Below are 15,236 nucleotides of genomic sequence, written 5' to 3' on the forward strand. Positions count from 1 at the left end.
AGACAATCAATACATACTAGATCCAAATAAGACCAAGTATGTCTCAAGACTAAAGCAGGTGTTTCATGACTTGTGGATCGCTTCTTCTGAAGAATGGCATTTTAAAGCAGAGTTGAAGTTGCGTATCTGAATGTCTGCGAGTTCCTGCAAACCTTGGCTGCTGACTGCTGAACTGGAATGATATTTCCCAATTAGAAATGTGATCTTTGTTTCCTTAGTTATACACTGGAGTCTTGAGCTGACTCAAATGTACATTTTGGGGCACAGACCCCTTTAAACTCTCAATGCACAAAGACTTGACAATTTTTTCCTCTGAGACTTTTTCACACATGATTTTAATTTCCTTCAGTTAAATGTGGACCTAGAAAACTGTACATATTTACCTAGGGAGCAGATGTGATATGTATATATTTGTTTCTAAATGGCTCTCTTGCATCAACATGCTTCTCCTTTGCTGAGGAATATGTATGGTTTAGTGGTCAATCTTGAATCCATTTCATGATCTTAAACTTTTGGAGGGGGAAACCCTTGGATACAGGCCTCAAAACAGACTCAGTGAAGACGGGTGTTCTTGCCACCAGGATCTTGCGGGTGAAAATGCACAATATGCAACTCCTCCATTGCTGGTTGGAATGGAGAGTCTGTGAAAGCTTGTTCCCGGGTTTGGTTTCCAGGCGCCTGCCTTTCCGAGTCCTTTCTCCCAAGAGAGGCTGAGAAATGCTGCCCTGAGACAGTTGTTGGGTAGCACTTTGAGGATGCTCTAGGAGACTGAATGAAAAAGTTTCAGCTGTCCTGCATATCGCAGGAGAGATTTTTGTGTTCATGTGAGGCGGTTTGTGGAGCCTCTATCTCCTCTGCTTGCTATTGCAGAACATCGGGAGAAGAGAAACTTTTGATGTATGTTTTGTTATTGGTATGCCCTTGCCCACCATCCCTTTGCTGATACATTTGGAAAGTTACTGGTTGTCTAAACAGCTCTTTCAGTGATTTTAAAATAGATTTAGGTATTTTGTATGATAGACTTTCTGATCAGTGAGATAGTCAAGGTAATTGGACTCTAGGTCAGGATGTAACATTGTACAGTAATGGTGCGTATTGTTGTGAGGTCTCAAGAATATAATCTTACATGTGGAACTGGGATCCTGTTTTGAAACTCCAGATACAAATTTATTGGAATTTAAGTTATTCTTGGGACAGCCCTACTGTCTCAGAAACTAACCTCATAATTGCATTTTCTTCAGAAGATGTTAATAATCCCTATCCTCTGCTATTTACTCCAGTTACAGATCCTGCTTCAAAATTGAAGCCACAGTTGATTACTTGAAGTAATTTGGGATGGAATTCATCTGCACTGATGCCAGCCATCTAAATGGTGGGCACCCAGCCTGCGAAGCATATAGGTTGGCTCTGTAGACCAAGGTGAGAGGAACACCTCCAGAGGGTGGTTCATCTCCGTTACTCAGATGCCTGCTGAAGGATGAAATCGCTCTCTCTCGATACCACTCTGCCTGTGGCCAGTAGAGGGATCGTGGGTGGTTTGCCTAGACTGGATGTCTAAGTTTGGGGCTGATGAAGTTGGCTGAAATGAATTCATTTAGCTCCTCCTTAGCTGCACTGGAAAATTTTTGATGTAAAATGTTTCTGTATTCCAGATATACTGCTTTTTTTTACGCAAAAGAGCAGGGCTTTGAAAAGATTTATAATTTGAAACAAATGATCCTGCTCGTCTGTAGTTGTGAATCCTTTGCACTTGTGTTTTAAATTAAAGTAGATCTTGATTTATTCATAAGCCTGTGGCGGTGCTGAGGTGCTTTAAAATGTGTCTGTAGTTCAGAGAGTAAGGGAAGTGTGAACCTTGAAGTCCGGTCTAACTTACCTGGTCTGTGGCTATGTGGCTTTTAAAACAAGGGACTATAGCAGAAGCCCGGATCCTGACACAAATGTTTCTTGGGGACAGGGATGATGGGTTTAACTTTTAACACCATTTTATACTTTGGCCCAAGTCTGACTAAACACAGTGAAGGAAGGCCTTGAAAGATTGCATTCAAGTATCTTATAAAATTGTAAAAACTCATTATCCTATTTGTGAAGGATGCAGAAAGTATCCATCTTCCTGTCCAACATAGATTTAAATATCTGATTCTTGTGTTTCTCTCTTTACAGTTCATGCATGGCATATCACCAATTAATTGCTCCATTACTTAGATGAGTGTGGAATCAAATATAAATCCTAAGACAAACCTAGATTAGTTAAAAGATTGAAGCTCTGTCTCCAGGGCCAACACCTCCTTCCCCAGGAACCAGGCAGCCAGTCAGGAGAATTATGATAAGCAGAGCAGGTTTGTAATTTGCATTGCAGTAGTATTCAGGAGCGAGATTTCTTGTATGCTAAGTGATACCTAAGTATATAGCAAAATGTAGCCTCTTCTCTGAAGAGCTCATAGCCTACTCAGTGGGTAATTATGCTTTGAGATGTTATTTTCTCTGAATATCGTTTCGTATATGCTTTCAACAAGGTTACACTTACGTCTAAGGGTTTTCTGTTGTTTTGTGTCATGTTTCACCTCAATCATTCCCTTTTATTTTTCCTTCCTGTCAGCCTTGCTGGTATCGAGTATTTCCATGCTGCCACAGCCCTGGCAATCAGCACATAGTAGGCCTTTGAAGATGGCAGGCTGAATTTATATGCACATTTGCTGAATCAAACAGGGAGTCTGTGACTGCTGTCATCTCCCAATTGCGCTTGTTTATATATAATGATGCCTGTCCTCCTCAAACAGGACTCTGTGCTATCGAATGCAGCAGCTTATTATCCCATTTATTTCAGAATGGGACGAGTCTTTCTCTAGAGGCCCCTGTCTTTTAACCAGTGATTACAGAAGGACCCTAGATCCAGTGAGGCTCCCAACTTCTAAAATTGTTCAGTCTGGTGAGAAGAATCCTAGGGTTCCCCCTGTAGCAAGCATTTTGCTGTGCCCTAGTCCTAGTCTATAAATGGGGATAATAATAATAATTAGTGAATCTTGACCGTGTGGGGATATGTGTGGGGCATATGTGTGTCTCTAAAATACAGTGGCTACTGTGCAGCAATTCCTTCTGTCGCAGCAATGGTCATGTCAGCACTATATCTTTATTACGGAGGTAGAAGATAATTTTAGATCATTCAGTACAAATTGAGCTCTCAACAGGATACAGTTTGTAGGAATATCTAGAGCAGCTTGCAGTATGCAGAGTGGCCACTGAATATTTGAAGGCAAAGTTTCCTGTAATTGCAGGAAAGGGAGCAGAGAAAACTGCCTTTACACACTGTCCATTCTTCAATTAAAAATTGGGACATCATAGTTGTGCAAACTGGAAGGAAATGAGTTACTGTTGCTTACAAAGGAGGAGAGGATGGCCAGGCATTTGTTTGGAGCTGCAAAGAGACATCAAAGACTTCTAGGTCCCTGACTGCCTAGGGAAATGATGATAGAAATAAAGCTAAAGCATCCAGCTACACGCATTTTCTGGCTATTTGCTTCTCAATGTTTGGTTGACAGCATCATATTCATAGGGATCTGCATCTATTCACCACAGCAAACTGATTTGCTTTAGCAATGACCTTCAGGCTTTTACTCGTGTCTGTAAAGTGCTCGGAAAACGTGAAGGGCATGATGATAACAAAGGTGCTAATAGCGAGCCAGCCTGCTGAGGAGAGCTGCGCTCGCCCTAACTTTCCCACTACCACCAGTTCCCACTGAATAGAGAAGAGACAGCAAGGGGAAGCTTTCCACCGGGGTGGGCTTCTCATCTTAAAGTGTGTGCCATCCTAGCCTTTTAGGTTTTTTTTCTTTTTTTCCTAAACGTCAGTGCTGAATTCTCATTAGGGAAGCTGCCTGCAAAGGTGTTGGCCAAGGGTGGAGTTCGACTGCTGTGTCTTTTGTTAGTATTGCTCTTGTTTTAGAGAGTCCCTGTGCTGATCCTTCAGGTATAGTGTCTTCTGTTTGTATCCCTTGTTGTGGTTGGAGTCCTCCTTTGCTTAGGGATCCCCATTATTTTATTTTTTAAGAATATAGTACAAAGATTGGGCTCCTGAAAATAAGTGTTTTGGGCAAGAGAATTTAGTGGTAGAGAATGAGATTTAGAATATGCCACATAAAAGACGAAAATGTGGAAAGAATCTAAGATTGTGCCTCAATCTGCTGCTGTTCAGTGTCTGACCAGGTACTACTGTCTTAATTACCACTGAATTTGGTTTCTGTATGTAACAGCCTCATTACAGAGACCTATCTGATCCAACTACCGTATCGCCCTGTGGTCAGCAAGTATCCTATGGTAAGCAAAAACACAGGCAGGGCTCCCCAGCCATATGAAGAAATCTTCAAGGATGTCTGGATCCTGTGGGAAGAAATAGTGCTGGAAGATCAGAAGGTGGCTTTTCTCCTCTGGAGTACGTAAGTAGCCAAATGCTGGTGTGACTCTGTGAGCTGTTGTGCTGCTGGAGGGGTGGTCAGAATTCATCATGTGTTGTGTGAAACCTCTGCAGTAACATTTGTTTTAGTGCCTTTATGTTACTTTTGTCCATTTCTCATCTTCCAGAAATTTCATCACGTTTTGGGTAGAGGCAGTATTCTGTCTAGAGCAGCACCGGCACGCCTGGCCTCTGAGGCATGAAGACTGCTTCACGTCAGTGGGGAAAGGTGTTGATGCAGAATGCGGTCTGTACTTCATCCGAGATGTGGCTTTGCTTACAGTTAGTGATTCTTCTGTATACACTCTGAAAAGTACATTTAGAAGATTTTTTTTTTAGCACTGAGATGTAATCTGCGTAAAACATTCCACCTGTTTTTCATGAAATCCTGCATAAATCACCTGATAGAGCTGTGCCAGTGCTTTGTTTAATAACAGAAGGGTTGCACAATAGAAACTGTGATGTGGTGTAAGGGTACAAGTCATCATGGTGTGTTTTCTTCCTCAGGCTTCAAACGGCAGAGGCTATTAATAACACGAATCCAAACTGCTGAAGTTAAGTTTTCTTACATATGTGTCATAGTGTAGCTGAGCTATGATTGTTTTTTTGAAATGTCTACACCTTCAAAAAAGCCTCAAGAAGGGCATTTTACTCTGGCCTTGTTTCAGCCCTTGCTTTGGCCAAGCAGTTTATGTTGTTCAAAGGCTGTCGGAGAACTGATGCTCTGCTTGGAGATGATGTCAAAAAGGTTAGAAGAGGAGAGTGCTGGGTTCAGCCTGCTGTATTGACTTCAAAATGCTCGCAGGCAGTACGAGAGCTCTCACTGAGGGTGTTGATGAAGAGTTGGTGCGATGCAGTAACGGGAGGTCTCTAGGCTGGAAAGCGGAGCAATTGGGGAATTCTGACAGGCAGCGCTGGGTAAGTTGGCGCAGCTGGAGGGAGGGGGCTGTGGCGGAGGCATCCCTCCTTACAAGGGCTGCAGCTTGCCCCAGTGCTGAAGGTGGGGAGCAGCCTCTAAAGCGAGACTGAGCTTGCCCGACCTGGCTTAGAGCCTTTGTCCTGTCGTGTGCTGTATGGAGGAAGAGAGCGCGTCCTTCCCCTGTTACTGCAGCTGCCACTGGGGCTGTCCCTGTGAAACATGTTCTTTAGGTGGCGATGTCACGGGGGAGAGGAGTGAAAACTTCCACCAACTCAGGCCCTGCTGTTCTGCCTGGCTTTACGTGTCTGTCTCTGCAACATGGGTTTATTCTGTTGGGTTCATTCGCTATAAGGGTTTGAAGGAAAAAAGTAACCCCTGGTGCTTTGGCAATGTGCATGGAGAGGGGGGCACCCCATGTCCACCTTTTGGTCTGAGCTAGGTGTCCGAGTTCCCTCCAGAGAGAGATGGGATGAATTGTCCTTTAAAATAACCTCTAAAAAGCAGGGGGCTAATGAACACAGGCTCCAGTATGGAACTGCCAAAACTGCAAGCTGGTTCAAGTCAAAATATTAAACTGCTTCCTGGCTGCAGTTCTACCTTGCTGTGCTGTTTGTCATCTTTTCTTTGAAGGCCCTCAAACTTCACAGCATGAGTAAGACTTCAGGGATGGAGGCTGTTCTATAAACCAACAAAATTGATCTAACTGGAGTAATATTTTACTGCTTCCTGAAATAAAGCTTCAGTCCCGGAACAGCGAAGGCAACTGCTCTCAGCAGAAGGAAATGGCCATTAATAACATATATCCACGCCAGAGCTCCACTGTACCAACCAGCCGTCAGGACGAGCTAGGAAGGGAACCGAGCTCACGTTGTGGTACCCTGGCACTGCGTGGCCAGAGTTTTGTGACTCTGTTGCTGCCCACAACAGAAAGGGTTCTGCACTGGGCCCGGTCTGTCCTGGGAGATGCTTCTGTGGGCGCTTGGAGCCAGCGAGCGGCCACGGGGTTGTGCTGTGAGAGCGTGAGGGGCGAGCGTGCCGTGGGGTGGGAGAGAACCAGCTGCAAACGTAAGCCCTTGTGCTGCCCTCCTGGCGTGCCTGTGAAGGACCTTTCTGTCTCTAGGCAGCCCCTTTGCTGGGCTGAACTCAGACCGAGCCAACGGGAGGAGTGTGAACTCACCAAAAAAAACTCTTCTGACCTGCGCTTGTGAGGAGGAGGAGGAAGAGGAGGAGGGAGGAGGAGGCCACTGTATTAGAGTGAGGCAAGGTTGCCTGTAACGGGATCAGGAGCGGTATGTGGCCTGTGAGTAATTTGCTTTGCTACATTTGGTTATTAAGTACGATAAGGAATGGAATGAACTGTGCAGAGGAGAATGTGTGAGAAGGATATTATGTTTAAAAAAAACCCACCTCACTGCATATTTAATAACTGAAGAAGTTGAATTTGAGAACTGTGAGCACAGATGGCAGAAAACTCGTGGGGACCTGATGTCTCTATTAACATCTGCGTACATTGGGCAACATTTGGGACTTGCTCCCATATCCACTAACTGCAATTTAAAAAAAGGTGATCCAATTTTTTAAGAAATGCAATGTTTTATTTTTTTTAGAAAATAAATAAGTCAGAAATTCACAATACATAATTTCAGTAATCTGTTAACATGGCAGGAGAGGTACGGTCTCTTCTTGGATGTCAGACCAGGCTTGGAACATCTTGTCTCTCATACCTACTTGAGTTGTTTGTTGGTTTTGTTGTTGGTTTTTTCTTTTTTTTTTAATAGCAGCACTTCATAATGCGTTTATCAATGCAGTTTCTAGGTGTAACTGTTCTTGTATAGCAACCACTGCATGCTGTAAGTTTGCCGTGACTGAGCTCACTTTTCCAGAGAAGACAGAAACCTGAAGAGCAAGTTGAGGGGTGAGTGGGGCCTTTATTAGATTATGCTGCAGTGTGGCACTTAAAATTTTGGGGAGAGGTGAGAGACTCTTCCTCCAGTCAGGAACATCTCTGCTAGTATTGTCTCAAATTAAGGGCAAAGGTTTTAATAACAAGAGGATGGAAGAAGCTCCTTTTTTAGACCATGGTCTCACCCCTTTCCCTTCTACGGCTGGGTTTAAAGACACTCTACCCTCTGCGGGTCTGTAAGGTAGCCATTAAAGGGGGCTTGAATGGCCAAATAAATACACTGAGGGTTTCATCAGCGCAAGGTTCTCTAGGCTGCTGGTGCTAAGACTTGCAGTAGTCACAGATCTGCTCAATTGCAGGTTGAGGTTTGGGGGGTCCTGTCCCCCCCATTTCTCTTCAGCAGTGTTTAGGGGTTTTTTTTTTGTTGTTTCCTGTTGTTTCCTTGAACAACTGGAAGATTTGACCTACAGTATCTTAAGATAAGCATTTGTTACAAAATAGTTGCAGTTCTCGTTTTCTTTTGTATCCCTAAGTGTATCTTCTTCCACCTCTTTTAATTAAGTCTTGCTATTTACAGATGTATGACTGGGGAGGGTTGACTCTTTTTTTTTGGGGGGTGGGGGAGTGTCAGGTCAGTCCCCCCTCCGCTTGTGACATCTGGGGACCACAAGTGCCTAATTTCGCAGGGTCCCTGTGACCTGGTGCAAGTATACGTTGGCAGGCTAAACTCCAATTCTTGGGCTAATGTTATTTCAGGACGTGATATGAGGAAGGCCAGGATGTGGCTGCTCTCTACTGAATTATTGCTATTTCCTGCTTTTTTAGCAAAACTCTGTCTTAAATGATGCTAGGAAAAGAGTTGCACTGTATGTTTCCAGTTCCTTCCTTCTGGATGAGTGAGCACTTGCTGTGTCAAAGCTGTTCAGTGCAAAGGTCATAAAACAGGTGAGAGAAAGTATGTGTGGAAGCAGGGGGCATTGATGCAAGTTCTGCATTCACAAAGTAAGGCTTTGCCTGTCCTGGAGAGTGGAAGTGTAAAGATGGTGAAGAGGAACCTGCCCTTTTTCTGTTGCAAGACAAGACCAAGATGCTGGGTACCGGGGCCTCCAAGTGTTCTGCGGGGAGGTTTTGTGTTAGTGAAAACAGACAGCAGCACATATGTGCTAGGGCTAAAAAAGGCTGAGGACCATTTGCCCTCCAAAGTCATATGGGCAGGCAATTTTCATTAGCGTTAGGCCGTGGAATGAGACTGATCTGTTATGTCACCAAAGCGGGGGGCTGCTGTTAGTTACAGGTGGACATACTTCATGAAGAAATGGGACATGACTTAACCCTTTGAGGGAAGATGTGTGCCATACTCCTGCAAAGGGAGCGCAAACAGCAGGAGTAGCATGTGTAGTCTTCTTCCCAAGGTCCTAAAGAACATGGATATTTGAGGAGTGTTGTTTTCCCAGCAGCAAGGAACAGATTCTACAGATCACTGCTGAGCCCTCTGTTGTTATTAACTGGGATGGCAGCATGTAAAAGAAGCTCCAGAGAACTGCTTTCTGCTACTTGAATGGGTAATTCAATGTGTTTTCTTATGAGCCATACTCAGCTTTCTGTGTAAGGGAATCTTACAGGCAATATAACTGGATGCCTCTTTATTTGAGCAACAAAACTATTTTCAAACAGTTTAGAAATTTTGTTAACTGCCCTTATCCTCAGCCCATAATATGGACCTAATTTAGCTTCATGAGAAAAAGTTTCAGTGAAGCTCTAAAAATGTCAAATTGCTGTAGACTGCAAAGTGTTTTTGTGGTAGGCTAGAACAAATGATGAGGCTCTTAGACTCCTCATAGTATGCCTTACAATTGTCCAAGGAGCCTGCTCACGACTGGCAGAGTCTTCAGGAGATATGGATCCAGACCTGAGAACTTGCCTGAAGGCCTGTGAGAGTCAAAGTTAGAATTAGGAGGAGGAATCAGCCTCTGGGAATAAGGGGATGTTAGAAAGAAAGAAAGAAGAAAAGCTACAGTTCTGGTAATGCACATTGCCACAGAAGGAAATGCTGGTTGTGTGGATACCAATGTACTGAAAATGTCCTCATCTGACTCGGGGGGGGGAGGACACCAATTAAAAAGCCAACAGTGGCTGTGTAAGGAAGTGGTATGCTGACAAAAAATGGTATGAGGTTCTATCAGACTGACCTTTCCTCCTATAAGCAGAGGCTGTGTCTACATCAGCAGGTAGTGTTGCCAGAGGGAATGGCACTTCAGAAGACAACAGGTTTTGCTGAGCACCTGCCACCCACGCTTACGTGTATTTCAGGAGGCTTTATTCTGGGCTAGCTCTCAGCTGGTTGGAGCATATTAGGTGGGCTACTGGAGAGCGTCTCTCACAGTTAAATTTTGTTTAAAGGGATCTAGCTCCGAGACCACGCTGATGTGAAGAAATGCATGTGATGAATGATGAGGGAACTTACTCTACAAATGGAAGTCTGAATCCAGATTAAAATATTAATGTAGATGCTGCTGTGAATGCCAACAACTGGCTTGTCTTCAGCAACAGGCCCTTTCACGCTGCTTAAATACCTTAGTGCCAAGCTGTGGAAGACAGAGAGTGAAGCACTCTCTGAAGGGTGATCTCTTCAGACTACTTCCAATATCTAGGATAATGAAGTAGTGAATTCCTGAAGGATTTCAGGAGTTCCCCAGAGTGGAAACGGATAGTAGTTTGTCAAACTGGTCTTTAACTTCACTATATACCTCCATAAACCTTCCTGAAGTGGAACGGTAAGTAAGGGAAGCATCTCTCACAATATGCTTTCTTCAATCTCGACATCTGTTCCAGCTCCTGGGGGCTCACGCATGGCTATTGTAAGCCTTGACACCTCTGCCGCAGGGATCTTTTCTTCCAGTTGTTCTGTAGAGCCTTGTTCTCCCTCAGGAATTCTTGGAACTGCTTCCTTCTGAGTCTCTGGCTTTCCAGGAAAGCCTGCTTTTGCATAGTTCTTCACCATCTCCTGCACCTCCATATTCAGACTTTTCAATTTCTCCTCATACTCTGCCAGTGCCTCCTGCTGGAGCTGCAAGCAGAGACCTCAAATCATTCTCCAAACAGGCTGAGAATGGTACAAAAACCTGCTCTGAGAGAGACCAATATGATGAGATGTTAGCACTTCATAATTTTGGTCTCAACCCTATATTGAATGATTTGTCTCCATCCCCCAGGCAATCTTTGGATTCCCTGAAGATGAAAGCGGGGAGGATTGCTGATTTACCTTATTCTGATTTGCACCACAGTTTGATGAATTGAGACTGCATGTTCACTGCACATCAACCCTGAAAGAGCATGAATGCATTTTGTGTGTTTTGAGAGTTTGAGGAGCTCAGGGATGAGACTCATCTCTTCTAAAGATGCACTTCCATCACACTTTAAATTTAGGGGGTTTTGTATTGTCGGATGAATGCTAGTGCTGGCAGAGGGAGCGTAGGAGTGCAGCACCTCTGACTTAGATCTGTGTAGGCTCCTGTAGAACCACCTTCTAAGTCATTCATTTTCTCAGCATACTGAGGAGCGGGCAGCTGAAGTGTGTGTGTGGAGGATGAGTGTAGCATTAATTAAAGAATGCGCAAGGAAGACTGATCCCCTCTAGTATTTTGGGTTTACGGTACTGAGTACAGCATTGACCCTGAGCTTCATTGTTGCCTTTACCTGGCTTTCTTTCTCCTTGATTGTTCTCAGATTATCTGCCTGCTTCTCTTCCAGTTTCTGCTGATACCTGGCTGTCTTCTCTGTCACCTTTAAAAAGAACAAATAAAAAAAACCCTCAAATTTTAAGTTTTCATAAACAAATGCTTTAGCCATCCCAAGTTTATAACAGCAAGACACAGAGTTACAGAGCACATGCTGCAGTATCTCACTCATTCCCAATTCTGAACAATTTCTGCTGGCTCTGAGTTATTTGTGTAGTACTCCAGACTCTGCACTCCTGCACTAGGGAAGCATTGCGAGAGTGTGCGCGCATGCACACGGGGTCTGCTCAACAAGGGGATGGGTCTCTGAAGGGCAAAGATGAGATCCTTAGGGTCTTCTCCCCTTCTGCAAAATTTTGCACATTATTAAATAGATGTGGGGTTACACTGCTCGTTAGTTGTGCTTCAAAAAAATCCCTGAATTAGAAATGCAAGATATCCTGGACAGCTCTGTTGCACTGCATCTCTGAGCAGGTGGGAGGACCGACTAGACCCTTATGGACCTGTGGGATTTTAGCAAGGGTAAGAGATTTTAGTAGCTGTCTTCAGCTGCACTTTGGCTGTCTGAATTACACGCTCAGAGCCCGCAGCGCAGTAGCAATTTAACGGGATTTAAATGTCTCAGAGAACTCACACTCTGTCTGTGCGACATGCTGATGGTGTGTATGAGACACCCCCACTTTGCAGAAAACAGATGCTGTGGCAGACTGTCACAGGAGGACTTACCAGTTTGATTGTTTGCACCACTTCCTGAATGTGAGAGTTATTAATTTCTTTCTTCAACCTTTAAAGAAAGGAAATCCATCTGTTATCTTTATATAAAACCTGTTCATCAATTCTGATAAAGTGCCACACAGTAAGACAGGACTGCTAGTGCCCACACAGAAAGACAGGTGTGTTACTCTCATAGTGTCCTCCCACATTGAGGGCTTGCTGTAATTTTAGGAAAAGCAAATAAAACATCATTCAAATTTGACTGAGACATAAGCCAAATAATTGGATGCAAAATTCTATTTTTTTCAGTTTAACAGACCTTAAAGCACCTTGCTATGAGCCAGAAGCAAAGGAGGTAGCGTACCCTTTTCTGTACCCTTGAATACGTGAAGCTCTTACAACTGATTCATATCATGCAGTACTTGAATACACAGGTTCAATAGCAGAGTATTATTTTTATAACAAGAAATGGGAAGGAAGGCTGCAGCCATTATATGCCTAAACACAACCTCTTACCTGAGGTGGCTGCTGAAACCGATTACATACAGAGTCTAGAGAGGCTGGGGAAGACCTTTGATACTAGGGGAGATAAATACTCACCAAGGCATGAGGGTAGGCAGGAAGCATTTGGAAGTGCTCTTACGCATCAGCTGGTGACTGGAAGGTGTGTCGTCATGTCAGCAAGAAGCTTACATGTCTCGTAAGAGACCCAAAGAGACCAGTGCATGGGAGGCTTGTCTTCCAGGTACGATTTCTCCATCTGTAATGACTTCCCCCTGCACTTCCATATGAGCTCCTACTCCCTGCGGCAGGGCAGGGGGCATTTCTAAGGCACTAATCCTCTCAGGCTATTCAGAAGTCCAGTAAGTGAAACCAATCTTGCTGACTGCCTTATACAAAAAAAATTAAGCCTACGGAGAAAACTCCGGAAGTCACTGTCAGCAGTGACTGCAGGAATGACGTTATCACTACAGCTAGGGAGCAGATGTTTGGCTTCACTGCCTATATGCCTGTGTACTGGAATGCAATGCAGAAAAAATGCTAAGCCAGGAGCGAGGGCAGGCCAGCACACCTTCCCTGACCCCTAGAGCCCTGCCACTACATGTTTGGCTGCTTTAAAAAGGTTCCCTGTTGGTAACAGACTGTGGTGTAGTGCTGTTCCCTTCCTGGAGCAGGACAGCTGGTGTCTGCATAGACAAAGCCCAGTATCATCTACCCCAGTACCTCTCCTGAGCAGCCTTGTCACTAGTATTCCTCATCATGGTTTGGATTCGGTCCACTCTCTTTGCCTCCAGCTTCTTCTTAATGTCTTTGATATTGCTGTGGAGAGAAAAGAGTGCTGTGAGAGACAGGACTGATTACAAGCCCCATAGACTGAAGCAGCCCTCTGCATTTGCTCTCTAGAGTGCTCTACTGTCCAGAAAAGCAAAGTTTGAGTGATTGTGCAACAGAAAGCCCTAAGTCTTAAGAATATTTTAAGTCCTGTAACTTTTTCTTTTTTTTTTTAAAGGGAGTCATAACAAAGGGACAGGAGAAAACACATGTTATATAATTAGGTTGTATTGTATATCTACATTGCGTTCCTCTCGAGCAGCAGGAGACTTGCTGAAAGTACTTACCTTGCTAAATTTAAAAAAAAAAAGAAAAAAAAGAAGGGAAAAAAAGGAAAGAAGGAACTACATGTCTGTATAGCAGACCTAAAAAGAAGACCTGAAGCAAGCAGAAAGGCACATAAACTATGGGATGTGACTTGCAAAGCAGAAACCATAAACACTTAAAAGGCATTTGATCAACCAGTAGGAAAGATGAAAAGAACAAAACCTGGAAAACCTAAGATCTGTGCCCCTGACTGAGGCATATATGGCCATGAAAAATGCTAACTGCAGGCCAGAGAATGTGACAAGATAGATGGAGGAAGATGCATCAGGGCATAAGAGGCCACTGATACACCACTAGTACCTCATCTTGGCCATCCATGTGCAAAATGATTACAACAGGACAGCTGCTAAGGGGGACATAAGAATGGCCATCGGATTGTGGCCCATCAGTCTGGTGGCCTGCCTCCAACAGTGGAAGGAGCATATGATTAAGAGAAATGTAAGAGAACAAGTGTAGGGTAATTTTTCCCTCCTCCACCTTCCCAGTTTCCAGTCTGTCCTCCAGCTTCTAAGCATTTATCTCCCATGAACGTCCCTCATACCTTGGAGTTTAGCTCTACTTTTGGACTTCATAGCTGCTTGCTCTGAGAGGAAAAGAATTCAATTTATATGCTGTGTGACACAAATTCTCCCTGAGAACTTCACTGGGTGCTCCACATTTCTTCTCTTATGAGAAACAGTGAGTAACCACTTCCCTATTCTTCTTCTCCATACCATTCATGATTTTACATACTTCTGTCACATCCCCCTCAATCATCTGTTCTCCAAGCTGAGTCCTATTTAATTTCTTTTTGTGCAGAAATTACTCCTCACTGCTGACTATCCTTGCCACCCCCTTCTTGCTCTTTCAAAGCTTTTTGTTCAAGATGGCACACTGAAAAGGTGACTGCACTATGGAGATAGATCTAGTGGCATAATGCTGACTTTGAATCTTTTTTTCCCCATACAATTCCAAAAATTCTATTTGCCACTGTGGCCACTGCAGAGCTGTGAATGATGAGCTGTTTGAGAGAAGTATCCACAGCAGCTGAAGATCTCTTTCCTGACTGACAATAGCTCACCCCTGTGTACACTTGAGCTATGGTTAGGTTTTTTTCCATTCACATTATTTTGTATTTATTCATACTGAATTTAACTGCCATTTTATTGCCTGTTGCTCAAGATCTTTAAATCTTTCTGGAGCTCCTCAGAGCCAGCTGTAGATGTGACTGTACTAAATGACACCGTATTGTAGCAAACCATTACCTAGCTACTCGACCTGTTTTTCTTAGTCTTGTCTGAATATGCTGAATAGCTGAGAGAAACAGAGAATCTGTCTTGATGGAGGACATGAAAAAAGGAAGTTTTGCCTGACTTAGCAACTAAAGGCTGAGAGAGGATTTAACGGGAAGGAGGAATGAGTGAGGATTTTAGCTTCAGGACAGTTATCGCAAGAACAAATGGATAAATGCCTGGCTAGAAATTGGTGAATTGATTCTGCCAGTTTATTTAAGTACTGGAGCCAAGATGCTCAATTCACTTAGAAGACTGAGCTGATCAGTCCCTGGAAGGGATTATATGTGATGTACTGACTACAGCAGATAGAGATGACATCCAGCGACCAGCAGCCTTATTTCCTATCTTTCTGAATTAGTCAGTCAAGGCTACTCACTGCAGCTTGAACGCTAGTACCCTGTTTGGTGCCTCGTGGCAGGAACACTGTTATAGAGATCACAAGACAAGAGCTGTCTTCCCACCACTGCCACTGTGTAACTGTGTGAGACCCTGTGTCACATCGCTGTGCCTCAGTTTCTCACCAAAGTAAAAGAAATGCTTCTCTTCCCCTGTATTCACTCACTGTCTGTAGTACAGTGCT

At 43.9% G+C, this 15,236-nt stretch overlaps 1 protein-coding gene across 1 annotated transcript in view; it reads right to left on the bottom strand.

The window, feature by feature from the left end:
- Window positions 1-10,066: 10,066 nt before the first annotated feature.
- Window positions 10,067-15,236, bottom strand: part of PLCB2 (phospholipase C, beta 2) — a 45,730-nt gene continuing 40,560 nt past the window's right edge. Inside the window, exons 29-32 of the mRNA XM_009584981.1 lie at window positions 12,948-13,043; window positions 11,736-11,793; window positions 10,969-11,055; window positions 10,067-10,339 (exon numbers count right to left, since the gene is read on the bottom strand). Coding sequence (XP_009583276.1) covers window positions 10,067-10,339; window positions 10,969-11,055; window positions 11,736-11,793; window positions 12,948-13,043 — 514 coding nt within the window. The remainder of the gene's footprint in view (window positions 10,340-10,968; window positions 11,056-11,735; window positions 11,794-12,947; window positions 13,044-15,236) is intronic.

The sequence above is a fragment of the Fulmarus glacialis genome, unplaced genomic scaffold, assembly GCF_000690835.1.
Source record: "Fulmarus glacialis isolate BGI_N327 unplaced genomic scaffold, ASM69083v1 scaffold9569, whole genome shotgun sequence".
Classification (NCBI taxonomy): domain Eukaryota; kingdom Metazoa; phylum Chordata; class Aves; order Procellariiformes; family Procellariidae; genus Fulmarus; species Fulmarus glacialis.